This window comes from Apiospora marii (assembly GCF_038362585.1).
Source record: "Apiospora marii strain CBS 49790 chromosome Unknown utg000004l_segment0_segment1, whole genome shotgun sequence".
Lineage (NCBI taxonomy): Eukaryota > Fungi > Ascomycota > Sordariomycetes > Amphisphaeriales > Apiosporaceae > Apiospora > Apiospora marii.
The window spans coordinates 1,060,873-1,086,720 of NW_027117376.1; the positions used below are offsets into that span (position 1 = coordinate 1,060,873).

The 25,848-nt window shown below is 53.6% G+C and overlaps 8 protein-coding genes across 8 annotated transcripts; 5 read left to right on the plus strand and 3 right to left on the minus strand.

Moving 5' to 3' along the window:
- Positions 1-654: 654 nt before the first annotated feature.
- PG985_007290 (ubiquitin carboxyl-terminal hydrolase 19) lies at positions 655-2,571 on the plus strand (the record flags this gene model as incomplete). Its single annotated transcript, XM_066827059.1, has 1 exon — positions 655-2,571. One exon carries the CDS (start codon positions 655-657, stop codon positions 2,569-2,571), a length of 1,917 nt encoding a protein of 638 aa, XP_066684734.1.
- A 440-nt stretch (positions 2,572-3,011) lies between these two features.
- PG985_007291 (hydroxyethylthiazole kinase protein) lies at positions 3,012-4,985 on the plus strand (the record flags this gene model as incomplete). The annotated part of the gene is made up of 5 exons (XM_066827060.1): positions 3,012-3,297; positions 3,479-3,614; positions 3,690-4,277; positions 4,363-4,549; positions 4,611-4,985. The coding sequence occupies 5 exons, from the start codon at positions 3,012-3,014 to the stop codon at positions 4,983-4,985; spliced, it is 1,572 nt and encodes a 523-aa protein (XP_066684735.1).
- Positions 4,986-5,503: 518 nt separating this feature from the next.
- PG985_007292 (Isochorismatase) lies at positions 5,504-6,377 on the plus strand (the record flags this gene model as incomplete). Its single annotated transcript, XM_066827061.1, has 4 exons — positions 5,504-5,537; positions 5,601-5,616; positions 5,688-5,741; positions 5,855-6,377. 4 exons carry the CDS (start codon positions 5,504-5,506, stop codon positions 6,375-6,377), a joined length of 627 nt encoding a protein of 208 aa, XP_066684736.1.
- A 1,128-nt stretch (positions 6,378-7,505) lies between these two features.
- Positions 7,506-7,709, minus strand: PG985_007293 (uncharacterized protein; the record flags this gene model as incomplete). Its single annotated transcript, XM_066827062.1, has 1 exon — positions 7,506-7,709. One exon carries the CDS (start codon positions 7,707-7,709, stop codon positions 7,506-7,508), a length of 204 nt encoding a protein of 67 aa, XP_066684737.1.
- A 300-nt stretch (positions 7,710-8,009) lies between these two features.
- On the minus strand, positions 8,010-9,827 carry PG985_007294 (transferase; the record flags this gene model as incomplete). The annotated part of the gene is made up of 3 exons (XM_066827063.1): positions 8,010-9,037; positions 9,154-9,675; positions 9,758-9,827. The coding sequence occupies 3 exons, from the start codon at positions 9,825-9,827 to the stop codon at positions 8,010-8,012; spliced, it is 1,620 nt and encodes a 539-aa protein (XP_066684738.1).
- Positions 9,828-12,822: 2,995 nt separating this feature from the next.
- PG985_007295 (5-aminolevulinate synthase- mitochondrial precursor) lies at positions 12,823-14,737 on the plus strand (the record flags this gene model as incomplete). The annotated part of the gene is made up of 2 exons (XM_066827064.1): positions 12,823-13,147; positions 13,215-14,737. The coding sequence occupies 2 exons, from the start codon at positions 12,823-12,825 to the stop codon at positions 14,735-14,737; spliced, it is 1,848 nt and encodes a 615-aa protein (XP_066684739.1).
- A 1,474-nt stretch (positions 14,738-16,211) lies between these two features.
- Positions 16,212-18,383, minus strand: PG985_007296 (aaa ATPase; the record flags this gene model as incomplete). Its single annotated transcript, XM_066827065.1, has 1 exon — positions 16,212-18,383. One exon carries the CDS (start codon positions 18,381-18,383, stop codon positions 16,212-16,214), a length of 2,172 nt encoding a protein of 723 aa, XP_066684740.1.
- A 1,132-nt stretch (positions 18,384-19,515) lies between these two features.
- Positions 19,516-25,381, plus strand: PG985_007297 (DNA polymerase gamma; the record flags this gene model as incomplete). The annotated part of the gene is made up of 5 exons (XM_066827066.1): positions 19,516-19,934; positions 19,989-20,679; positions 20,736-21,030; positions 21,755-23,549; positions 23,674-25,381. 5 exons carry the CDS (start codon positions 19,516-19,518, stop codon positions 25,379-25,381), a joined length of 4,908 nt encoding a protein of 1,635 aa, XP_066684741.1.
- Between the last annotated feature and the right edge of the window lie 467 nt (positions 25,382-25,848).

The following is a 25,848-nucleotide window of genomic DNA, read 5'->3' on the forward strand; positions in this document are numbered from 1 at the left end:
CGTAGCAGCCCCTCGCCTCCGAAAGAGAAAGAGAGCGCTATCTATCGTTGCACCGTAGACTACCTCACTTGACCACGACTTTCAATATTCTTGTGCTGTGTGCCACACAGTAATCCGACCACGAACATATCGACGCCATTACATAGCCCGTTGGCTGCCGTCGGAAAATAACACTGGTACCAGCGAAGAAGACTGCTTTACTGACGCCTACGTTGACGATATCATAAAACACACGCACAATCTACACTGCCTCGAGGCCAGCGTTCTGGTTAGACCTACGGTGGTTAACATTACGTACTACCCGGTATCACCATACGAGTACATTCCAGACACTTAGCAGACATCGTCGCTCAAGACCGTAGGGTCTTCTGCGATGAGGCGGAGGCGGTGGTCCTCATTCACGGCTTCAGAGTTTGAGGTTGTACCAGTGATCAAGAATTAAAGGACTGCTTGCGACATCACCAGCTCCCATAGCACCCTGCGCTGTCGGATGGGCCTTGGACGACTTGCATTCACGCCAGCTCAGCATCCTGAATTGCCATTGTGAAACTCCTTGAACGGGCGAACCAATCCAGCCAACGTCGACCACCGTATCCTGCCTAATTAAGTTAAGAGGCCAACATTCACGATCTTAGGCTCACTCTGGGGTCGGGCATGGATTCTCGGTTCCCTGTCTCTCGTGAAGAATTATATAGTGTGCAGATGGACGTGAAACAACTACATCTGGTGCAGAACAGCCATGCTGAGAGACTCCAGCGTCTTGAGAAACGCCAGGCGGACGATGCTGCTCTGAAATCCGTCTGGAACTCGCCCTTTCCCAGCGCCCTCGGAGGAACCCCGCAACACGGTGCGTATCTTTTCACGCACAGAGATGCCACATCTGACCTGAAAGCTGTAGGCCCCATGCAAATGCCAACAAATGACTTGTTTGACGACTTCGAGGAGCAGGGTCAAAACTTGTTGGGCAGCTTGCATTTGGATGCAGAGGACGAGCCTGCGAGACGGGGCGCGGCTTCCCGGGCCAATAGCGTCCGCTTCGACGAGAGCGCCCTGCAAAGCTCCAGCTGGGCACAGAATGGACGGCATTCTGGCGACTTCGGCCCCATCCGCCCTGGAAGCGGCATGGGCAATATGATGGAGCGATCTCTTTCGCACAAGTCAGATGGACGACACAGCTCGGCTGGCCATTCCGTTCATTCCGTACATTCCCACCATTCTATGGCTTCAGGGCATGCCAGCAGCCTTGGACTCGACACCACATTTGCCACAACGGGAACCGATGAGGATTCTCCAGTTGGCGTGCCCGAACTTCCTCCTGGCTTCATGTTCCTGGGCTCGGTGCCCTCCATTGTGCGTTGCTGGCTGACACCTAATTTCGCTCATGACACACTTCTGTATGCTGTCGTGTGCTCTGGCTCTCAGCACTCCTCGGTGGAGTACTCCCTTGTCAAGGAGTTGGATCTCCTTGATGAGATACATCGTGATCTAGATGGTGTACAGCGTCTTCGACTACCTGTCTATCTGGCTGAGGCCACAGTTACGCAGCCTAACTCGAGAGCTGCAAGCCCAGGACCTCAGATGCCAGAAGTACCCAGCCTGATGGCGAATTTCGAGGTCATCGGTTCAGATCAAGCAGAAAGCGCGGAGACGAAGAAGGGCATACAGATCTTTATTGGCAGCGAGAACTTGCGAGAGCACTCGGCCGATATCCTCCTTTCACAGAACCGCATGGTACTGTATGGCACTGAACGTGAGAAGTTGTCCGTGCCCTTTGTCCGGCCTGAGGATAATGGCGTTTTCAAGCATATCCGTACCCTGGCGGTCATTCCAGAGAAACCCAAGCTCAATGCTACTGCACGACCTTTCGTCTTTGCCGAGTCCAAGCAAGGCGCCTCGGAGATTGGAACTTCGAATGATGCCGACAAGGATGCCTCGACGGGCCCCGATTCACAGGGACTGGCGTCTCCAGATTCGGAAGTGCCCAAGATATCTGGCGGTATTCAGGGCGTCAGCACGGCCTCGGAGAGTGGTACTGAAAGTGATCGCCAGGCCAAGGAGATCGGTTCGAACCAAGGTAGGCAATCAGAGGGGGCCAATGATAGCCAGTCGGAATCTCAGAGTGAGAGTCAGCGGCGGGAGTCTACTGCTGGCGGCATTTGGTCTTCTTGGAGACAGGGCACTTCAGCCAACGGAAACGATTCGAAGGAGAACATGCCACTGAGCGGGTACCAGCCACCTGGTCGGGCCAGGAACATGAAAGTCCTCAAGCCGAGCAAGGCGAGCACATCCACATCAGCAAGAACGGGTGCTTCCTACGAGCCGCCTAGAACGAGCAGCGATCGCCGCAAGAGTCAGCCGTTAGGAGAGGGCGCCTCGGCGGGCACGGTTCGATGGAAGCCGGACCGGGCTGTTAGCATCAGTGGGCTCGATTCCAAACAGATGGGTGTAGCCACGCCGCGAGAGAGTCGAAATGCGCCTGGTGCACCACGAACTGCAGCCAATCCGGTCGGGGGTGCTTCGGCGTTTGCTTGGATGAGCAGACCCAAGACACCTGCCACGGCAACTGATTAACCTGGGTGTTATGGTGGGATCCCGATGCTTCTGTGGGGGTCTCATAATAGGCCATGGACGCTACCCTATAATAGCACAAGAAAATTAAAAGAAAAACTCGGCTTCGAGGCTGAGCATCAATAATAAAATGAATTGATATGAAGACCGAGGTCGTCTATTGGACATCTATAATATGGACATGTATTGGTTGCTCGAAATGACGTATTCAAAGCTGAAATAGTTAAGCAATCAAGGCGTGTTATGAGAGGCCTATGAGAGAGGTCCAATCGCGGGGTGGGGCTTTCCTTGGCCATTAACCCCGTAGTAAAGCGTTACTCGTACCAGCTGTGACTGAGCCTACGACTAGTCAACCCACTCACACTACCCTGCACGCTCCATCGTCACTCATATACTTACCTCATAGTTGCTCTCCACAGCAGGACAGCCAAAGGACAAGGACGATGCGCAAGCAGGACGTGGACTACTCCCTCTATCTGGTGACGGATTCCACCCCGGCCATCCTCGGCACCAAGGACATCTGCCAGGTCGTCGAGGCCGCTTTGAAGGGCGGCGTGACGTGCGTGCAGTACCGTGACAAGAAGAGCGAGACCGGAGCCTTGATCGAAACGGCACGCAGACTGCATGCCGTCACGAAGAAATACCATGTGCCTCTTCTGATCAACGACCGTGTGGACGTCGCCTTGGCCGTCGAGTGCGAGGGCGTACATATCGGCCAGGATGATATGAGTAAGTCCTCTTTTTCTTTCGTGGGTGTCTTTCCTGCCCCTGTCCATCTCCCTCTCCCTTCCCTTCTTCAAAACACAGGTGGTTCATGATGGCCGTCAAGAGGTCCAAACTATAACGATAGTAATTATAGGTAAGTAATGGCTCGTATGTGAAACGAATACTAACGTTTCATGTGGAACAGCGTTGGCTACTGCACGGAAGAGTCTGGGCCAGGATGCCATCATCGGCGTTACGGTGAGCACTCTCGAGGAGCTGGACACAGCATGCCGTGGCGGTGCCGACTACGTGGGAATTGGAACCGTATTTGCTACGCCTACGTAAGACCTTCCACCCCTTATCTTGGGCTTACAGTCCTACCCTGTGACTAACTAACTAACCACGTATGTACACAGGAAGGATGACACCAAGCACATTATTGGCATAGAGGGCGTGCAGCAAATGCTCTTCTACCTCTCCTCGTCCAGGTCCAAGGTTAAGTCCGTGTGCATCGGCGGCATCAACGCCGCGAACGCCTCGCAGGTCATGTGGCAGAGCATGGCGAAGGAGAAGACGCTGGACGGCGTCGCGGTTGTGAGCGCCATCGTGGCGGCCGAGGACCCGGAGGTGGCGGCCCGGGACCTGGCGCGGCTCGTCAAGACGCCGCCGGCCTTTGCGACGCACGTCCGGGCCGAGGAGCAGTACCGCTCGGCCGAGATCCTGGAGCGGGTGCCCGAGATCGTCCGGGCGGTGCACGAGAAGAAGCCCCTGTCCCACAACATGACCAACCTGGTCGTCCAGAACGTGGCCGCCAACGTCGCGCTCAACGTCGGCGCCAGCCCCATCATGGCCAACTACGGCGAGGAGGCCAAAGATCTCGCGGGCCTTGGCGGGGCGCTCGTCGTCAACATGGGCACGGTCACGCCCGAGGGGCTGGAGAACTACCTCAAGGCCATTAAGGCGTACAATGAGGCCGGGCAGCCTATTGTCTACGATCCAGTCGGGTAAGCCCTTCATCACTTACTACTGCATCTTATCAGTCTATAAAACGGTTGGACATGTGTGCTAATCAAGACGTTAAATATTTAGAGCCGGCGCAACCGAGGTTCGCCGCTCCGCGACCAAGCGCATCCTGGGCGCGGGCTACATCGATGTCATCAAGGGCAACCAGTCCGAGATAGTGTCGTGCACGCCCGACGGCGCGCAGCTGCAACAGCGCGGCGTTGACAGCGGGCCAACGGGGACCGACTACGACGTAGCGAAGCTGAGCAGCGTAGTATGTCACCTTGGAGTTTTTACACCATTTCTGGAATATGTGCTGACGCCGATTCGAATAGGTGCGGGACCTGGCGACGCTGCGCAAGAACGTGGTGGTCATGACGGGGACGACGGACTACGTGACCAACGGCAAGACGGTCTACGCCGTCAGCAATGGCCACGAGTATATGGGCATGGTGACGGGCACGGGCTGCTGCCTGGGCACGACCATCTCGGCCATGATCGCCGCCTATCCGCAGGACAAGCTTGCGGCGACCATTGCGGGCCTCCTCCACTACGAGATTGCCGCCGAGCTGGCGGCCGAGCGCGACGACGTTCGGGGCCCGGGCACGTTCGTCCCGGCATTCCTGGACGAGCTGTACCGCATCCGCCTGGCGACGGTGCAGGGCGATCTGGCTTGGCTGAAGCGGGCGAATCTGTGGGTGGTCACTTGATCCCGATGCACAGAGAAACAATTCGGCCGGAACCAACCGGCTTCCAGAAATACTGTGTAGCTATGGTAATGGACGGGCGCAATGATATCAAAAAGTCGTGAACCACGTACATACGATAGGTAGATCGTATTCGGCAGCTACTAAGGGACCTGACATTGACTGTAGAAACCCCCCTCCCCCCACTTGATCCCAACAGTGGCGTATAATCTGTAACCTGCAACCCCACCATCCGCTAACCCGCTAACCCGCGACGACCCCTCCATCCACTCCGTTCGGCGTCTCTCCGACGAGTCAACAGCTTCGCATTTTGGTCTGGGCGACGGTAATCAAAACGATAGTATCGGTGAAAGACACTTGGGCGTTAGTGAAGGCTGCATGATATGATATTCTCGCGGCGCATACGACCTTTCATCCTTTCTCCTAGCAAACAACTTTCTTCCACGGCTGTTCATTATCGCATCCCCATAAGCCGTTTCCAGTGCAGAAGCAGCATCAGCAGATACTCGTCCACTGTCGCCATGTCGGACACTGTTACTCCTAGTCGGCGCATGAGTAAGTCTTTGATCTGTTGAAATCTCATCGTAGTATTTAATACACTAATAAGTTCATCCGTAGAGCGGCCCGCTATCTTGTCAGTCACCGTTACTCCCACCACGGAGAGTTTCGTGGGAGATCTGGCAACAAAGTGCTGACGCATAGCAGTGTATGCGACTTGCAGGACAAATTCCGCAACGCCATCTGGCAGTTTGACAAAATGTAAGAAACCCTTCAGGACTCGAGAGCGGGGTAGAATATAACCTTGCCTGGGTCATGCAGGCATGATAAAGCCTATCTAATGGACTCCGACTAACAACATACGAATAACACAGCCTCCTGACCACGCAGAAAGTCCTCCGCGCGGCCGAGATCCTCCAGATCCCCGTCTACGCGACGACGCAGAGCGTCGCCAAGCTGGGCGGGACGGTGGCGGAGCTGGAGCCCCTGCTCAAGTCGGCGGTCTGCATCGAGGACAAGACGCGCTTCAGCATGTGGACGCCCGAGGTGCAGCGGCACTTTTCGCTGCAGCAGCAGCAGGACACGGGCAAGTCCGAGGTCGTGCTCGTGGGCATCGAGAGCCACATCTGCATCACGCAGACCACGCTCGACCTGCTCGCCGAGGGCCACACCGTCTACGTCCTCGCCGACGCCGTCAGCAGCTGCAACCCTCAGGAGGTGCCCGTCGCGCTCGACCGCCTGCGCGCGGCCGGGGCGGTCGTCACGACGAGCGAGAGTTGGTTGTATGAGTGTATGGGGGATGCGGCGATCCCCGAGTTCCGCGATATTGCTAAGGTGGTCAAGGAGACTGGGGCGGATACCAAGACGGCGCTGGGTGGGTTGTTGAGCCGGATGTGAGTTCTGTATGCCGGGTCAGGGTCTTCACGCCAGAGAGAAGTAGAGAAGGATAGATGGATAGTATGGATTCCATGTCACCCATCATGCTATTTGTTTATTCGCCAGAATGCATACTTAGTGGCATGTGGTCAAGGTAACGGTCTTTGTTCATATATTAATTCACTTGGAAATTTGGCTTTACAGGCCTTTGGTAATAAATACTACATACTCAGCCCAATTCTCTCCAGTTGGTAGCTGTCTGTTTTGCGGGCTTCAACGTACCCGAAGGTACTATTCATAATTCGATAGATCATGGATTGTTGAAACCCCCTAACCCCTGTTTTGGCTATTACTTTCAATCCAGTAAGTATCATTAAACTCACACCATATATTTCTGAGTCTTTGACATTTCGACTATCGTCTTTTCATTCAACTTCACTATTTCCAACTCTTAAGTTGGTCGCGTGCCAGGTCAAAGAAACCAAGAACTCGTATGCTGGCTTCTCATATGGCTGAGATCTATTGCAGACGTGGGTATCGCGAAGGATTCCGTTTGCGAACTTGAACTCGATTTGTTGCTCGTTCTATGCATCAATCGTCTTGGTAGAGTAAGCTTGTATTCACGGCAGTTTGTAGTAGTCCTTATAATATGATAATTACCAGTGCCACTTGAATTAATGACGATGCTTACGGTAACGTTGCTGGTCGGAATACCGCCGAGGAATAGGGTATCGCCCTCGGGGTTGATAAGGCGAAGAAGGGGATTCTTCATCTTGAACGGCTTATGGTCTTGGATTACCATCATCCGGGACGTCCTGGTCCGTTCACCCAGCCTTAACCTCGTCGTGGTTGGTTCCTTCTGAAGCAGTCCATGCACGCAGATCCCTCCCATGTAATGGGCTCGATATTGCCCCTTTCGGATCTGTTGAATACTTAAGCTGACAAACAAAGTGGTTGAGATGCTACCATTATGGTGCCACTGTGTGCGAGCGATATGCATATGTAATTATTCAATAGAATGAAATAGATGGAAGGATAAGGTGGTGCTGGGATGTGCTTCTTGGTTTTGGGAGCCTGGGTTTTGTTCACCAGCTTCCGGAACTTCCTCCGGTATTTTCTCCACGGTGTGCTTTCCCTCGGCCCTCTTCTTCAGCACTGCGCTCTTTTGATCTTTTTCAAGGCAGCCAGGTAAGTTGGCAGCGTGTAATAGGTAAGTTTGGCCGGATTCGCCGACCATTTGAAACCTGTCCACGGAGAAAGTAGGTCGTAGTCGAAGAACTCGCCGATGGTTGCCATGCGCCTCGAAATCGAGCCGGTGGCGACATAATCATTTTCCCGGTCGGCCTGGTCCATTAAGGCGATAAGCTGCTATTTCGCCGCACGGGGTGAGGTAAGAGTCGGACCGACGCCATTCTCGCCGTCCTTGTGCTAATCCCTTGACATATTTGGGTAATTGGCGATCGCCAGCAATTCGTCACTGGCGGGGGTTTCTTTAACCATCTCGTAAGTGATGGATGTAGTTCTTCTAATAATAATGCAAACCAATGTCAGGTTTTGTTAGGGACAAATATAGTGATTGGGAATCAAATCGAAGATATTGTAAGGCTTTCTCAAGAGCGTTCATGCTCCTATATTCATCTTACCCTAATGAGTTTACTTCATCTCCACGTCGCCATCCTCGTCATCATGTTCCTCATCCGGAATTCTGCAAGCCCCGAAGCGCCGCTCGCACCAAAGAGAAGGATCCCAATCGTCCACCCACCCGCTCGCCCAGCGGCCCAGCTCGCGCCGCCAGCAGAGCTGGTCCAGCACGGGGCCGTCCGCACCCACAAGCACGACCCAGTCGTCGTCCGAATCGCGGCGACGCGGCAGGATATTGACGAGACCGTTCTCCGTCATCCAGGGCTTCCGGACGAACCGGGGCCGACCGTCGTTACCGTTGGTTCCGGGGATGCCGAAGTCAAAATCGGCGCCGCCGGAATCCGCCAGGGAGCCCACCCGCACGCCCTGCTTGTGGCTCTGGAGGGCGCGCCGGCTGGCGACGGAGGCTTCCAGGGGCCGCTCGAAGGTCGTGTAGATGGCGAGGCGGTCCTCAATGCTGTCGGGCTGGACCTGGAGGAGGGTTTGGCGGATCTGGTCCGCACAGATGGCGATGGTGCCGAGTTGGGTGGGGGCAAGCCGAGCGGCGCCAGATCCCGGGCATCTTGTCGTTTCGGGATGTACGATGTCGCGGAGCTTGAGGGTGACAACCGCTGCGTTGGTGGAGGCGTTGCCGAAGTAGTCCGGGGGCACCACGCCGTCCGAGTCCCGCAGGCGCCAGTCGATGGTCGTGGCAAAGGGCGCCGTCTGGTCGTAGTCGTCGGCGTTGAAGCGGGCGTGCCGGGCGCGGAGGAGCGAGACCCACACCAGGGCCGAGAGCACGTCGGTGGTGCTGAGGTACAGGGAGTCGAGGTTTAGATAGCCCATGATGTAGGCGAGGCAGTCGTCTTTCAGCGCGGCGATGGCCTTGGCGGGGAACTTGATGAGGCGGCTGTGGCTGCTCTGGGGATAGGGGAAGACCGGCTTGCTATCGTCGAAGTCCAGTTCGGGGAAACGGCCGTCGTCCCACAGGTAGTGCATGGCCTCGTAGTCAAAGTCGCAGGACTCGGCCAGGTCCATGGGTTGCACGTAGGGTCGAATCCCTGTCTCAGGGGTTAGTACAGACCAGTCTATGAATGAAAAGCAGAGGGCTAATAACTCGGGAAGTTCGCGGTGTAGCCGCTAGGGCCTTCGCTGTAAAAGGGAAAAATGTACCTACCATTGATAGCGCTGGGGTTCCGGGTGCCATTGGCGAACGTCTCGATGAACATGGAGATTGAGCGGTCATCTGCCACTGCGTTGTGGAATGCGAAACAGAGCACCAAGCCGCCCGAGCCGAGGAAAGTTACCTTCAGGGTGACGGCGGGGACCCAGTCTTCGTCCGTCCAGGAAATAGGGGCGATGCAGAAGTCCTTGCTCTTCCAGTGGGACACGGGCATGTTCATATGGCATAACTCGCCGTAGCTGTAGAACTCGGCAGCCTTCTTGTGGTAGCTGGCCTGGAACACATCTTCGGTGATCTCGCGGGCAGCGGCCGTCTCTCCGTAGCGGACCGTAATGGGGTCGCGCTCCTTGACCTGGTTTTCGTCCGGCCCTTCGTCCGGCCCCACGCGGCCCGTCAGGTGCGGGTATGCCTTGAAGGCCGTCTTGAGTCCCCGGCGCAGCGCGGAAGTGGCTTCGGCGCGTCTGGTTCTGTCTGGGAAGTCGAAGATGAACATTCTTCGGGCGTAGTCTCTGGGCACTGTTAATCATGTGTGTTAGTTTGGTGCGACTGCGACTTGTAGATACATGCGATCGGTGGGTGGGTGAACAAGAATACGTACCAGATTGGTCCATGTCAGACAAGCGGTAGACCAGCTTCTGCTGCTCCTCTGCCATGCTGTTGACTTCCATCTCGGCCAATCTGATATTTCTTAAGGTACCTGTTTCTGGTGCTGGGGGTGGTAAAAATGCCCAGTTGCGCCAAGTCCACCAAATGATTATTGCAGTTCACCAGGGACTACCCAACTTGAAGAGAGAAAATCCGGCCACAGAGCGGTCGCAAAAACCTGTCTTTAGCCGAAATCGATCTTGGTATAAGTGTTATCGACCGTGAGCGACACCGAAGAGTCGAAATGAGTCGGTGTTGTGTGGTGAACAGAAGTTGCTGGGATCGAGTACCAATTTCGACCAAGAGAATCCAGCCACACAGAAGTCGTGACAACCTGTGTTTAGCCGAAATCGATCTTGATGTAAGTGTTGTCGACTGCTAGCGACGTCGAAGAGTCGAAATGTGTCGATGTTGCGTGGTGAATAGAAGTTGTCGTGGTCTAGTACCAACTTCGACCAAGAGAATCCAGCCGCGCAAAGGTCGTAACGACTTGATTTCAACCAAGCGCAATCTTGGTGTTGTTATGATTGACAGATTCCGATCCCGAAGAGCCGAGAAGAGTCAGTTTTGTACAATGCAGAAGTGCTTTTGGGTGTTTGAGAAGGTGCGACGCGCTCTTAAATGCGCTTCGAGGCGTTGAATTTCGGTGGAGGAGAATCGCCCAGAACTTGCTCATCAGCCACCCTGCATTCACCCTGCTTTCACATTGAATTGCTCGAGATAAAAATAGGAAAGCGGGATTAGAGTTGTGAATTTATATGGCTATTGGTTTTGTATTCTCAGCTATTACGGTCGCAGTTGTCGCTGCCATCATGATTTCAGTGTTATTCACCTTTGTTGATTATAGTGCTTGTATTCACACAAACAATCGGTATAAAGCGAAGCATGGCCCCCATTCCCATCGGTGACAGTATTTCATATGCAATAGCTTTATAACATATTGCTTCTTTGATCCGTGAGCCCTTCTTGCCTTTCGCCGTAGTGGACTTTTTGATTTCAGTACACCTCACCTTATATAGACACTCCTCATCCGATGGGACTACTTGTGTTCACATGGACAACGTATGTAGAGAAAACGCCACCTTGATCGTGGCACTTCCGTTATGCGTAGTGTCCCTAGTATCGTCGTAGATGCTTTCAAGTTGACTTACGCCTGACTCACAGCCGTCTTCTGGGGTTTGTCAACCATGGAGTTGCCAATACTCAACCCTGCGACGACGTGATGAGAGTTCAGTTGATCCCGCTGGATTGCATGAACCTGCATATAACCATCTGTCAGAGGCTCAGGTTCGATCCAAGCCAGTCTGGATCAGCACCCGGCCGATCGTCATCGCTGATTGTCACATCCAAACAATTGGTATCGGGACAGCTAGCGGTGCAATGGTTGTTGGCCTTAAGTAGCATCCGGACTGGTAAGACAACTGTTAATAGAACCATAACTGTTAATAAATTCAAGTTATGCTATCTGGAGTAAAGTGTTGGAAAGTGGTGTTTGCCAAATCTGATATCCTAACGTCGGATAATAGGGGCTATTCCGAGTGACGTTGTGACTCAAATTTCGCCTTTGTTGTGTTGTCAGGGGAAACCCCCAGGAATCTTCCATATACAAGCAAAGTTTGCCGATGGTATGCCGGCCAGCTGGGACGTATAGAGTTGCCATTCCGAACCTGCTTTCAGGGCTGGGCATTAGACTCTGTCCAATGCATTTGCTGCATGTCATATGACAGCTAATCAACGGAACCACCCTGCTGGCTCTCGTCGCGCAGGCTAGAGAACGTGGCCCCAAAGTCTATCTCAATTTTTAGACTGTCTCTCATCTTAAATTCGAACCAGGCATGTACGCTGCGGCCGCAAGTCAATAGCGCTGTTGAATCTCTTTCCAGGACCAACAGTATCATGTAATATGTCACGTGGTTGAGATGCTTTTTCAGGGTCTAAGGGGATCGGGATTTGAAATGGACGTTGGCAATTGGATGTGAGCGTATGCAGGTCAACGCAAGAAGGGACTCCGGGTTGGTTGGGTGGCGCAACAATTGCAGTCTGTCAGCGCACGGCGGTGACAAATTATCGGGGGCTAGCTCGCAGCTACCGATATAGGCGGACTTAGTGTAGCAAGGGGTTCTTCTTTAGGTAAGACGGAGGCAGGCCGGCCAATGGGACACGGCGCAATTACCAGAGCGTGGCATGATCATGGTGCTGTGGTTCGGCTTTTAGGGGAGCAGAAAAAGTCATTGACGACCCCTAGGAATCTTTTTCTGCCACGCTGCGACGGTAGACGAGCGCAATTAGTGGGACGGACAGGCAATGTTCCTACAGTAGCAGACGCCGAGAGCCCGAGGACATCCACCCGCGAATGCGAATGTCAGGCATGTTCCGGCTAGCTTGTTGTGCTACCTCCTACGGCCCCGATCTAGATTTCATCTACTTGTACCTACAGATGGATCATGTACAATGTCTTCCAGTCATGCGACGGCATTGGGATTTTGGTAGAACATTAATAATAAACCTTCCGAGGACCAACGAAGTATAATATTTTTTCCCCTTCCATTCAGCTGGCCTGAGTTCATCCAGCCCAGCATTGATTGAATATGCATGTAGTCATCCCAGAAGTAGGTATTTTGGAAAATTTCACTACTACTCGTAGAGAATGCGACCGCGAGTAGTTGTTGGACGGCAGAGAGAGTCTTCATTCGCTGCTTCGGCCGATCTTGTCTGCATGTACTTTCAGAAACAGCATCCCCATCTTCCCGCGGCCCAGCCTCAAGTCAGCGAAAAGCCCCTCAACCCAGCACCCCGGTCGCTTTAGTTCTTTGGTGGTTTTGGCTGCTCGCTTTCTCGCTTCCCCCCACCGACCGGCCTTTACCACGTCGCCGGCTAATAATAAGTAATAGCATCAAACCGTCATCCTCTCTCTTTTTTCCCTCTTTTGCTACATACACACACTTTCTCCCCAAAAAGTGTTTATACCAAAAAAGCCACCCGTACTGAAGTTGAACTCAGCAAGCCCATTGACCCACCATGGATACTGTTCTTCGACAGTCCAAGGCCATGTGCCCCTTCCTGAAGAAGACGTCGACCACCACTCTTCGGGCTCTGTCCACCTCGGCTCGTCCCCAACAGGCCTCGCCATGCGGCGGTACCATCTCCAAGCTGCAGCTGCTTGGCCAGCGCTGCCCCGTCATGGGCAAGGCTCTTGCCATCCAATCCTCGCGCGTCGGTGTTAACGCCCCCACTGCTGTCGCTGGAATGCGCAGCTTTTCCGGCCACACCAAGTCAGGCAAGGCCAAGATTCACACCAGTCGCCCCAACGAGGCCAGAGCCGTCGAGGCTCCTCTCTTGGCTGGTAAGTATATCCAATGCAATACCTACCCCTTTTCAATGGCCTGACTAACGATGGTTTCCTCTCACAGATCAACTTCCACCAGCTGCGCCCAAGAAGCAGGGCAACTCGAACCTGCCCGGCCAACCAGCCAGCGACGATGCCAAGTTCAACTACGATGGCTTCTACCAGGCCGAACTCGACAAGAAGCACAAGGACAGATCCTACCGCTACTTCAATAATATCAATCGCTTGGCCAGGGAGTTTCCCCGCGCCCACATGGCGAACAAGGAGGAGCGCGTTACTGTCTGGTGCGCCAACGACTACCTCGGCATGGGACGGAACTCCCAGGTCATCAAGGCCATGCACGAGACCCTGGACGAGTACGGCGCTGGCGCTGGAGGTACGCGCAACATCTCCGGCCACAACAAGCATGCTGTAGAACTGGAGGGCACCATTGCCAAACTGCACGCCAAGGAAGCCGCCTTGGTCTTCAGCTCGTGCTACGTCGCCAACGATGCGACCCTTGCAACCCTCGGTAGCAAACTGCCCGACTGTGTGATTCTGTCGGACAGCCTCAACCACGCCTCGATGATCCAGGGTATCCGCCACTCGGGTACCAAGAAGATCGTCTTCAAGCACAATGATCTGGAGGACCTGGAGGCCAAGCTGGCCTCCTTACCCCTGCATGTGCCCAAGATCATTGCTTTCGAATCCGTATACAGCATGTGTGGCTCCATTGGCCCTATTGAGGCCATCTGCGACCTTGCTGACAAGTACGGCGCCATCACCTTCCTCGATGAAGTCCATGCCGTCGGCATGTACGGGCCAACCGGTGCCGGTGTTGCCGAGCACTTGGACTTCGAAGCGCACCAACAGGGCAAGCCCAAAGGAACCATCATGGACCGCATTGACATCATCACCGGAACACTGGGCAAGGCGTACGGCTGTGTAGGTGGGTACATTGCCGGAAGCGCCAAGTTCATCGATGTGATCCGGTCTCTGGCCCCTGGCTTCATCTTCACTACCTCTCTCCCTCCTGCGACAATGGCTGGCGCAAAGGCTGCTATTGAGTACCAGGTGGAGTACACTGGTGACCGAAGGCTCCAGCAGCTGCACACGCGTGCCGTGAAGGAGGCTTTGGATGCTCGCGACATCCCCGTCATCCCCAACCCTTCGCACATTATCCCTGTCCTTGTAGGCAATGCTGAGCTTGCCAAGCAGGCCTCTGACATGCTCCTTGAGGACTACCAGATTTACGTGCAGTCTATCAACTACCCCACTGTCCCCGTTGGCCAGGAGCGTCTCCGCATCACGCCGACTCCTGGACACAAGAAGGAATACCGCGACGAGCTGGTCAATGCCATTGACGAGATCTGGACCAAGCTCGGCATCAAGCGCACCTCGGAGTGGGCAGCCGAGGGTGGATTCATCGGTGTTGGTGAAAGCACCGGTGCTGCCGAGGAGCCTCTGTGGACTGATGAGCAACTCGGCATCAGCCACCAAGTCGCAAAGGAAATCAATGAGTCCAAGCCCGCTGGCCAAGGCTTCATCAACACTCTGCTTGAGCGCGAGACCCAGCAAGCGGCCGTGAGCGCTGCTGCCGCCGCCTGAAATTCTTCCATTCCAACCATTTCGCAACCTTGGCCTGAAGAAGAGTAAGGGGGAGGATGGGGAGCTCAGCGGACCCGAAACCACGTTCATTAGAGCGATGGGCCTTGTGTAAACTGCAACCACGTTCGAGTCAGTGGGACTGATGATTGATCTTCGTTTCGACACATACAAAGCCCCTCGAAGAGTCGCACATGTAGACTCGAGGTTTAGAAAGTAAATTTAAAGCTTAGGATGGGGCCATGAAGCTACCATTACCTGAGAGATATCATGCAATAGAATCAGCGGCGCCCCCTCTTCTGGGGATTGGCTTCTGCACGTTCATCTGCACACACTGGCTTGCGTATGTCGATGACTTGTGATGTTCTTTTTTTGACGTGAAACATTCCTTGACGTTGTTATGATACTGCAACTAAGGACGTCTGTCCTCTAATTGGCTAGGGTCCAACGAGGTATTGTACTAAGTATATCTATAATACTCTTATGACCTGGTCATGCTCTTGTAAGCGCGAGGGGTGGCACCTCGGTGTATGACGTACAGGCGAGTTAAAGATCCCCAGCCAATATTCAGTCTAGGCATCTGCACATTTCTATAATACAGCTACAGCTTGGAGTTTTGGTCGTGAACTATATTAGAAGCGAAAATTGATTCTCTACAATTGGCGACAATATAGTCGTCGCTAGAAGCGCACGCTTAGCCAGAGACTATCGGCCTTATCTTCGAATATAGAAAGAACTAGAGAAATATGCGTGAGAAATCTGGATACCTAATGTATATACAACTGTATAATGCTATGTGAAGGGCAGAGATTAAGATGGAAAAAAAAAAAGTGTTCACAGAAGGGGGTTCGAAAAAAGTGACCGCAGAGGGAGTTGAACCCTCTTGCCTTTAAGTATAATATGAATAAGAATACTACCGCTAGGCTACACCGGCCCGGTCAAGGGAGGTAGGGATCATTACGGTTTATGAACCTCTCGTTGGAGGGGGAGTGGGTGTGTGGTGCGAGATTTTGGTGGTTTGAGTGTTTGGGGGGTTTGGTTGAGGGTGAACTCAAATATCGAGACTGACCCCCTTTTCCCCTTTTGCCTTTGGCTTCTTGGTTACTGCCATGACCACTTTGCTCCTGTGGTTTCTGGTATGTATTGGGGGGCGGGGAGATCAGACGCCAACTATGACCTGGCACGAGTTTGTGAGCGAAGACACATCATCAACATCTGCGATTTGAAGACCGCGCCGTCCATCACTTGGTTAATTCAAGGGGGAAAACCTTGGGACAAAACACTTGATACGAGGGTAAACGGACGTGGTGCGCAACAGCCCATCAAAGAAGATGCGGACTGTTCTATTCCCAAAAGTATTTTGTACAACTACCTCAAAACAAAGTAACCCAAAACGCCCCTTTTCACGCATTACACAAATCAGTCAAGGGGGTATCATAACTTAGCAGCCAGAAGCCACCAGAAGCCACCAGCTCCCTTATCCATTCAAGGCGCCAAAATGATGCCGCAGGAACCGCTGAACCTTCGCATTCCCGCCCAGTCCCGCCTCCAGCCCCGCGACATCGCCCTCGATCTTGAGGCCCTCGAGCCCCGTCGCGCGGGAAAGCGCGACGTAGACCTGGCCGACCTCGAACGCCTTGGACAGGTTGACGATGACGCGGTCGAGGGTCAGGCTCTGGCTCTTGTGGATGGTCATGGCCCACGCGGGCGCGAGGGGGATCTGCGTGCGCGACATGAGCGAGTAGGGCCGCTCGTCGCCCAGCTCGTTGACGGAGCAGTCGGCGTGGATGACGCGCGTGATGCCGTTGTGGAAGCGGACGACGGGCCACTGCTTCCACTCGACGCAGGGGCGCTCGATGAAGGACTTGATCTCGCGCTCCTTGATGTGGGCGAGCTCGCCGAAGATGTCGGGTCCGTCGTGGGGGATGAGCTCGCCGCTCTTGTCGCGCCGCGCCGCCTTGGGCAGCTTGTCCTTCTCGTACGGCTTGAAGCCGCAGACGATGCCCTGGCTGCCGTTGCAGAGACCCTGGGACAGGTTGAGGTTCACGAGCAGCACGACCAGCATCCCCTTCTTCAGCTCGACGCATTGGTCGAACCGGTGTTCGTCTAGCCCCGCCAGGGGCTCGTAGTGAGCTGGCCCGATACCTTTCCGGTTGCCCTTCCATCTCAGGTGCGGATGATGCTCCTGCAGCCTAAATGAGTCGTGGGTCCAGTAGGTGAACTTGGGGGCCGTGAGCCTCTCGAACTGCTGGTGGTTTACCCTTGCAACTTCCTCACGGGTGGCGAAGAGTTTGGTTGCGTTGTGTACTTGACAAGGGTGGTCCATTAGAAGCCGCTTATCAGTCTCGGATAGTGCTTCGCCAATACGACATTTGTTAAGGATCCGAATGAAGGTGGGATCGTTTTGACGGTGGATGGTCTTGAGATTGACGTGAACAAAGTTACACTGATTCCACGCGTCGCTTGCAAACGCCCACTTGTCCTCGTCGCGCCATACGGGATGGTGGGAAGTTGGGCACTTGTAGGACGGCTCACCCTCGAAATAGCTCTCTTTGAGTTCTTTACCGCATTGCATACAGTGTTGAAAGGGTCGGACCGGTGGTAGTTGGCAAAAGTCTCCAGTGACAACTATTTGGATGCCCCCGAACGCTTTCTGGACGGGCAATTTGGGGTCGAAGAGTGCATGCTGCAGTATCCGATTCAGCCTTTCGAAATGCAGGTTTTCGACCATGCTGATCTCGTCAATGACGATTACGTCGGTTTTCTTGAATCTTTTCCACGCGAACTTGCCATGGGCGTTTTCCTGGAGTTTTTCTAGAGGTTTCTTGTGGGAGTCTGGGGTCCATCCTGCGTACGTCCATGTAGTAGCTCCGTGGACCTGCAGCGCGGCACGACCTGTCGGGGCGAGAATATGTACTTTTTTTTTCATAGCCTCTAAGCGTTTGGTGAATGCCTTCAGGACTGTGGATTTCCCGCACCCTGCAGATCCCGTGTAGAAGACATTGCGCCCAGAGCAGATGAGGTCGACCAGCTCGGCCTGCTCAGCACAAAGTTTCGGCTCGGCGACTCCCGGAGGCGGAAGCGGCTTGGCATTAAGGTCCGGCTTGGTGGCGACTGGCGGCGGCAACGGGTCAGCTGGTGGAGACTGAGACCTAGCCGGGCTCTGGACCTCGGACCCGGCGAGCTTCGCCTTGAGCAAGAGCGCTGATTCTGATATGAATACGGGCTTTCTCGCTGTGGGAGCATCACGCCCATACTCCGGAGAAAACGGGGGAGAGTTTCCATTCGACTTTGCTGTGAAGCTTTCTTGCTTCGCGTGACGGCGAAAGCCAAATTGGTCTTCGGGGGAAGATGATGGATAATGGTTACCGAAACTTGTGTTGAAGTTTTCTTGCTTGACGTGACCATCATGGAATGCACTTCCTTTAGGAGGCCGAGGCCGGGTTCCCGGTTCACGTATGAAGGGACTTGGCCTTCCTGTTCCATACACGCGGCCAGGCGAGTGGGGATTTGGAGTGATATCTAGCCGTCTTTTCTTGGACGTATGCGGCGATGGTGCGTCTTCTCCGGATTCGCTGGAAGCTCCAGAGTATCGGCCTCGCCGTGCCTCCTCTTGCTGTGATTCACCCCGCGCATGCTTGTTTGCCATCATACGGCCCCCAACATGCCGCGGGCCTGAAGGAGACCCGGTTGCCCCACGAGGCGGCCGTATGAAGGGCGGAGAGCCATGGTGATTTGTGGGAAAGGGAGCATTACCCAACGAAGGGTCACGACCGGATGGGACTGTGTGGTGTTGAGCCGGCCCTTGGTCTGGTGCTAAGTGATGCGGCGATGAGACGCGATTGTGCGGCGACGACACTGGTGGATCCAAGATAATAACTTCATCATCATCTACTAAGTCGGGAATGCTTTGGCTGGAAGACATGGCAATCAAGACCAAATTATATGCGAGTTACATGTGTGCCACCCCGCGATGGCATCCATGCGTTAGTGCTGCTTCTCGAGTCTGCCGATAGGTTCCAGATCCGCGTATCTGGCAGCCGAAACAAGCACGTTGGAGTCGCGTCGCTATTAGCCAGGTTGAGACCCCTGTCTGTCGGCAAGTAACATGCCCCGCTTCTTTCTCGCACGAGCCTGTAAGGGCCATAGCCTGACAGCTCCAAGCCAACTACTGTAACAGACTCCCAACTACAGTAAATTACTTGTGCCTGGCTATGCGTATTTGCTTAGGCATGCTTAACTACATGGAGGTCCTCTGAGCTCATAATTGAAATTGCTCAACATACAACCACCAAGGTTACAGTATAGTAGACTGGTGGGACTAACGGTTCCGCACTAGAAGGGATATATATCAAAGCCACTTCTCCTGGTTGAAATTCCGCTGGTTTTATGTGCAAACATTTCGAACTCACAGTGATCTAGGTTTCGTCAGTATGTTGAGAGCAATAGGGTACCATAAGATTGATCCACATGCATTCAGGAATCATATGCCTTACCTGCTGCTGGTAAGAGAGCAGCCCGATCGTCGTGGACTCTGCACAGTCAGCTCAAAAGGCCCTCGCAGACGAGGGCTGAGGGGTAAGTGCAGACGATTGGATGACAGTGCAGACGATTGGATGACAGTGCAGACGATTGGATGACAGTGCAGACGATTGGATGACAGTGCAGAGTATTCTGCCTTGCCGGGCTGAGCTGCTTGGCATGCCACAGTCATCAAATATAAGACTGCCGCCAGCAGAGTATACTCACGACGGGCAATTTGCTTTCCATTTCAACCATCAATGGGCCCATTGAGTGTTGCGGCATCAGTCGCAGGCCTACTATCGGCGGCGGCGAAGATTTATAGTTTGCTAGACAGCATCGCATCGGCCAAGAATGCTCCAAAGACGATTCGAAGTGCGCAGACCGAGGTCCGGCACTTTGAGCTCGCCCTCCAGGCGTTGCGTCGCTACATATGGCAACTCGGACTGACTGACCCGCGGCGTAGGGGGCTGATTTGCCTTGACGAGGTCATCGTCCCTTTAGCTGACGCCATGTTGGAACTATCGGATTTCGAGAAGCTCTTAAACAAGCTATCCAATCTGACCAAAATCCGTATCTTCGTAGCATGGTTCAACTACTCAAAGACCATGGCGGAGCACTTGACGCGCATAACGCGCCTGAAAACGTCCTTGGTTATGATATTGAATATATTACAATGGTGATACCTCCTACCCAAGCTCGAGAAGTGGGTATTAACTAACTCCCCTCAAAGTGAATCCGACCAAGAAGCGCTTCGAAGCCAACAGCAGCTGCAGATTCTCGTTGGGGAGATAATGTCCGAGAACAAGGTGCTGAAGGGGAAACTAGAGCAGCTGGAGGACTCATTTCATGCCCGAATCACATTGCCATCCCGGTTCGATACCAATTCGCGAAATACAAGCCACAGCGAGTCAGACGATTCCGCCGGTGCTGTAACTATACGAGGGGCGAGCCAGCAAACAACCCAACATAGCATATTACGAAGCCCGGGGCAAAGCATTTTTGGGTTCGCCTTTGATAGGGTTCTCGAACAGTCATGGGTCTACAGACGTAGTGTCAACAACGAATGTGATCGCTCCTTCGTGAGCTCTGTTCAGCGTTCACACGCATGGTCGTACTTCTCGGAATGGAGCTTGGCTGATATCTCGATCCTTTCGGCCGTTGCTATGCCCGTCACTGCCCTTGACATTAGTAACGGCATACACTACACCGCGGGAAAGGAGAATGCTGTGCCAGTCCAAAATGATCTATCTCAGGCGAGACAAAGCAGTATTCCTCTGTCGGTGGCCGCTGCTGATCATGACCTGCCTGAAAGCAGAGATACGCAACAATCCGACGACAGGTCTGGTATCTTGGACGATAGTAGCCAAGAGGGTATCTTTGTGGAGGACTACTGGCTCTCTCCGTGCAATGCTTGCGATGAGGTACGTAGCAGGAACAGGCCCCGCCAGAGTAAACTCACTATACTGATTTAATCCAGGCCATAATGGAAGGCGAGGTCTTCGAACTTGGTGAGTTTCGAATACATCCTGAAAAGATCACTGTAGTACTGAACGAATGGCTAGCTGGAAAACACTGGCACAAAGACTGCTTCCATTGCCGAGCTTGCAGTAAGCAGTTAGACCACGATTCGAACCTGCTACTGCTCGGCGATGGTACCTTGATCTGCAAAGATTGCTCAACCAGCTGTGCTTCCTGTGGAGGAAAGATCGAAGAGCAGGTAGTTTTGACTGGCGATCAGGCCTTCCATGCCAGCTGCTTCCGCTGCTGCAACTGTGAGTGGCGAATCCAAGACTTACGGTACGCCAAAACGTCGCAAGGTGTGGTTTGTATGCGCTGCCACCGCGAGTTAAATCTGAGAGGAGAAAGTGAATGGAAATACAGGATTAAAGGGTTGCTTTCATCGCCGTCAAACGTCAACGGGGATGAGCAGGGTTACAGGAGCCCACGATGGGGAATAGTTGGATAATTCATACCACCTTACATGACTTATGCCCCCGTTACGTCCAGCTTTATGAAGGCCCATCTATCTGTACAGACACTCTAGACGCATACCTATCCTGCCACCCAGCAAATATACATGTAGCTAAAAGTCAGCGTGTAGTTATTGTATCTCAAACAGACACTTTTGCAGTATCGACGCTTATCCCAAAACAGACTAGCTTTCTTCAGCTTCAATCGCCCCATTTTAATGGAGTGGGGTAAAAGCAGCGGCGGTCCCTTATTTAGAAAAAATTGACAGGGAAAATGCGACGGCGATGCTGTGCGCGTGCAGTAGTAGTAGGTAGCAGTAGCAGTAGCCCGTTGTGCTTGCCATCAATTAGACTGGTGTAATCAACCTCGTCATACATGCTTTTTTGCCCAAACTCTAGTCCACATCCCCGAAGACTGCTTCTCTGCACCAACACTCTGGACTCTAAAGCATCAGTTGAAACGGCATCGGCCGCCATGTTTTCTGCTCCACGGTAGCAATGTTGAATCCTGCTAGGAGCCATGTAGGCGGCGCATCTACGACTGCGAACTTCGTGCGCCTTGCCAGGCGCCGAGCCCAGCGCCACCATCCGCGACAATCGCCATTAGTGTCATGGCCTTGTTATCAAAGGTGGCAGTCAACGGCCGCCGCCACAGCGCAACAACCCTCTACTGATGCGCACGACCAAATAAAACCTTCGACGCTTGCGATCTCATCCAAAGCCCGCTTCAACGAAATTGGTGTGCAGCATGTGAGCGAACATGTCTTCAACCAGGTGTTTCCCGATGGCTCCCAGGCGCCGCCGAAGGAGCTGGTGGAGCTCTCGCAGGAACATCTGCGCCGGCACGATCTACTAGGAAAGAATACCGACAATAACGCACCAATCGCCTTCGATGTGCCTCCTATCCAGGGGAAGACTCTCGATGAACATTTCTACAAGCTGGGGGTGGACAGCGCTGAGCCTTTCCTGACACATGCGAAGGAATTTACTAAAGCCAATGCGCCGCCGCGGCCGAAAGAATGGGTGCGGCAGAGTGGCTGGACGAGATACGATCGTACCGGCGAACCCACAAAGGTTGAATTCCCCGACGAGACGGCATTGTGCTTTGATACGGAAGTGCTGTGGAAGGAAAGCTCTTTTGCGGTCATGGCCTGTGCCGTAAGTCCCACGGCTTGGTATGCCTGGCTGTCTCCCTGGCTGCTGGGCGAGTCAGAATCAGATAAGCATTTGATTCCACTAGGAGATCCGACCAAGGATCGCATCATCGTTGGGCACAATATAGGATACGACCGCGCGCGGATATTGGAAGAGTACGACTTGAAGCAAAGCAGGAACTCGTTCCTGGATACTATGTCTTTGCATGTTGCGGTCAATGGCATGTGCTCACAGCAACGGCCGACTTGGATGAGGCACAAAAAGAACAGAGAAATGCGTGAAAAAATGTCGAAGGACGGGGATAACGTTGAGCTGGCCGGGCTCGTGGCCAACGGGCACTATCGAGATGAAGAGGAGGAGTTATGGGTCGAGAGAAGCTCGGTCAACTCCCTAAGGGATGTTGCCCAATTTCACTTGGACGTCACAATGGACAAGGCAGCTCGCAACGAATTCGGTGTACTCGACCGGGCAGGTGTTGTGGAAAAGCTGGATCACCTGCTCGATTACTGTGCGGCCGATGTTGCTATCACACATCGCGTCTACAAAATCGTGTTCCCCAACTTCTTGGAAACATGCCCACACCCTGTCAGCTTTGCAGCCCTGAGACATTTGGCTGCAGTCATCCTGCCTATTGACCAGTCCTGGGACGCCTACATCAACAATGCCGAAGCCACATATCACAAGCTCTCGGATGGGATTCAAGAACGATTGATTGGTTTGACGGAGAAGGCGCTCGAGGTCAAGGATGACGCCGAGAAATGGGGTAATGACCCTTGGCTGAAGCAGCTAGATTGGTCTGGGCAAGAGATAAGGATGTGCAAGGGCAAGAAAAAGGGTGACCCGCCAAGACCGGATGCTCGACAGAAGTTGCCGGGCAAGCCCAAGTGGTACAAGGCTCTCTTCCCAAAAGCCGACGCTCCTATCGGTTTATCGGTGCGAACACGGATAGCACCACTGCTATTACGACTAGCTTGGGATGGGTATCCCCTTGTCTGGTCTGATAAATACGGATGGACATTCCGAGTCCCAATGTCAGATGCTCCAAAGTATAGCACGACACAGCTGGTTCGCTGCGATATGTCGGATGAGGCGCTTGAGGCTTTGCGGGGAGGATACGGGGGGCATATACATCAAGCTACCTCACAAAGATGGCCCTATGTCGCGCTGTACGAATCCCTTGGCAAAAAGCTACATGTCATACTTCGAAAAAGGAACGCTTTCTTCGGAATACACGTATGCGAAAGAAGCTCTGGAGATGAACGCATCATGTTCCTATTGGATCAGTGCTAGAGACCGAATCATGTCGCAAATGGTAGTGTATGAGGATGAGAAGATACCAGCCCTTGAGGATGAGAAGGCATCAGCCCCAGAGGATGAAAAGACATCAGCTCTTGAGGACGAGAAGACACCAGTCCTTGAGAAGGAAATCAGTCAAGTGGAAGGAAGCAGTCAGGCGGAAGGAAGCAGCGAAGTGAAAGACAAGAGACCAGGATTTATCCTTCCACAAGTGATCCCAATGGGCACCATTACGCGGAGAGCGGTAGAAAACACGTGGCTTACTGCCAGCAATGCGAAGAAGAACCGGGTTGGTTCTGAGCTAAAAGCGATGGTGAGAGCTCCGGAAGGGTACTGCTTTGTCGGAGCAGATGTCGACTCGGAGGAGCTATGGATTGCCAGTGTTATTGGGGATGCCATCTTCAAGCTCCACGGCGGCAACGCAATTGGTTTCATGACACTTGAAGGCACCAAGGCAGCTGGCACTGATATGCATTCACGGACAGCGGGCATCCTGGGTATAACGAGAAACGACGCGAAGGTCTTCAACTACGGACGTATTTATGGCGCTGGGCTCAAGTTTGCTGGGACTCTCCTCCGACAGTTTAATCCAAGTTTGTCAGAGCAGGAGACCATGGACATCGTCGGCAAACTCTACAAGAACACCAAGGGCACCAAAACAACCCGCAAAACGCTTAGCAAACGTCCCTTCTGGCGTGGCGGGACCGAGTCGTTCGTGTTCAACAAGCTGGAGGAATTTGCGGAGCAAGAGCGGCCACGCACCCCCGTCCTGGGAGCTGGGATCACAGAGGCTTTGATGGGACGCTATGTCAGCAAGGGAGGATATCTGACCAGCCGTATCAACTGGGCCATCCAGTCCAGTGGAGTCGACTATTTGCATCTACTTGTCGTTAGCATGGATTACCTGACGCGGCGCTTCAATATTGACGCGCGTCTTTCCATCACTGTTCACGACGAGATCCGATACCTCGTCAAGAACGAGGACAAGTACCGCGCTGCAATGGCCCTGCAAGTCGCCAACCTCTGGACTCGGGCCATGTTCTCGCAACAAGTGGGCATCAACGACTTGCCACAGTCCTGCGCGTACTTCTCTGCTGTGGACATCGACCACGTCCTGCGGAAGGAGGTCGACATGGACTGCATCACCCCGAGCCACTCCACCCCAATCTCCCACGGCGAGAGCATCGACATCGCACAGCTTTTGGCCAAGGGCTCCGAGGCGTTCCTGGACCCTGCCATCGTGCCGGCCCGACACGCGCCCAATCTCGACAACATTGAATACACGCCCCGCGTCCCCGTCATGGAGACACTGAACAAGGCGTCCATCGATCTGCGGTACTTCCTTCGGGCCCAGGTCACCAGCGATGACACCGAGCTGCGCGACATCCTGCGCGAGCAGAGGAAAGAGTACGCAGAGGCCGTGTCGGGCGCGGGTGATTTCAGTGGCGGCGGCAGCAGCAGCAGCACCGGAGGCGGCGTGGGTGGTACTGGCCAGGCGCGCCCGGGGCGTCCCCGAAAGCTGGTCCCGTACAGCAGCCAGGCCAAGCTGATGCCCCATTTCTACCAACCCTTCGAGACGCCCAAGTTCAGCAAGCAGAAGTTCCAGCCCAGAACCAGCCCCGACTGGGGAGATTGGGAACCGATGCCGGAACGAATGCCGCCCAAGACTGCGTCCTACAGGACTTACTGGTCGCAGGGGTAAGCATGACACCTTTTTTTATGACCGCATGATACCCTCGGTATATTACCCGATGGTATTGCCGCTTCTCAACTTCTTTTTCTTATGTCTGTATTTGTAACTTCAAATGATTCTGCATAGTTAGCGTGGGCATGACTAGGATACCAGTAGGGGAAGGAACTGGGAGGACGGAAGATGGCTATCGTATGCTGGCGTCAGGTGGCATGGCTTCATTTCTGTACATGTTTGGATATCGGATGTCTTCATGGTTGTACGTATGATGCAAATTACGTATATGGTCAAAATCAAGGGGATGAGAAGGAATATTGGTCATGTACAATGAACTACTGTTCTGTGTATGTATGTACTTGAGGCTATCTTGCAATGATGAGTTGCCTATCAAACTCATGATTATTCGTACGACTCGTCGCGTCTATCTATCCTCATGATCTTTCGTGAATCGTAATCCTCTATCAACACACCATATTTTT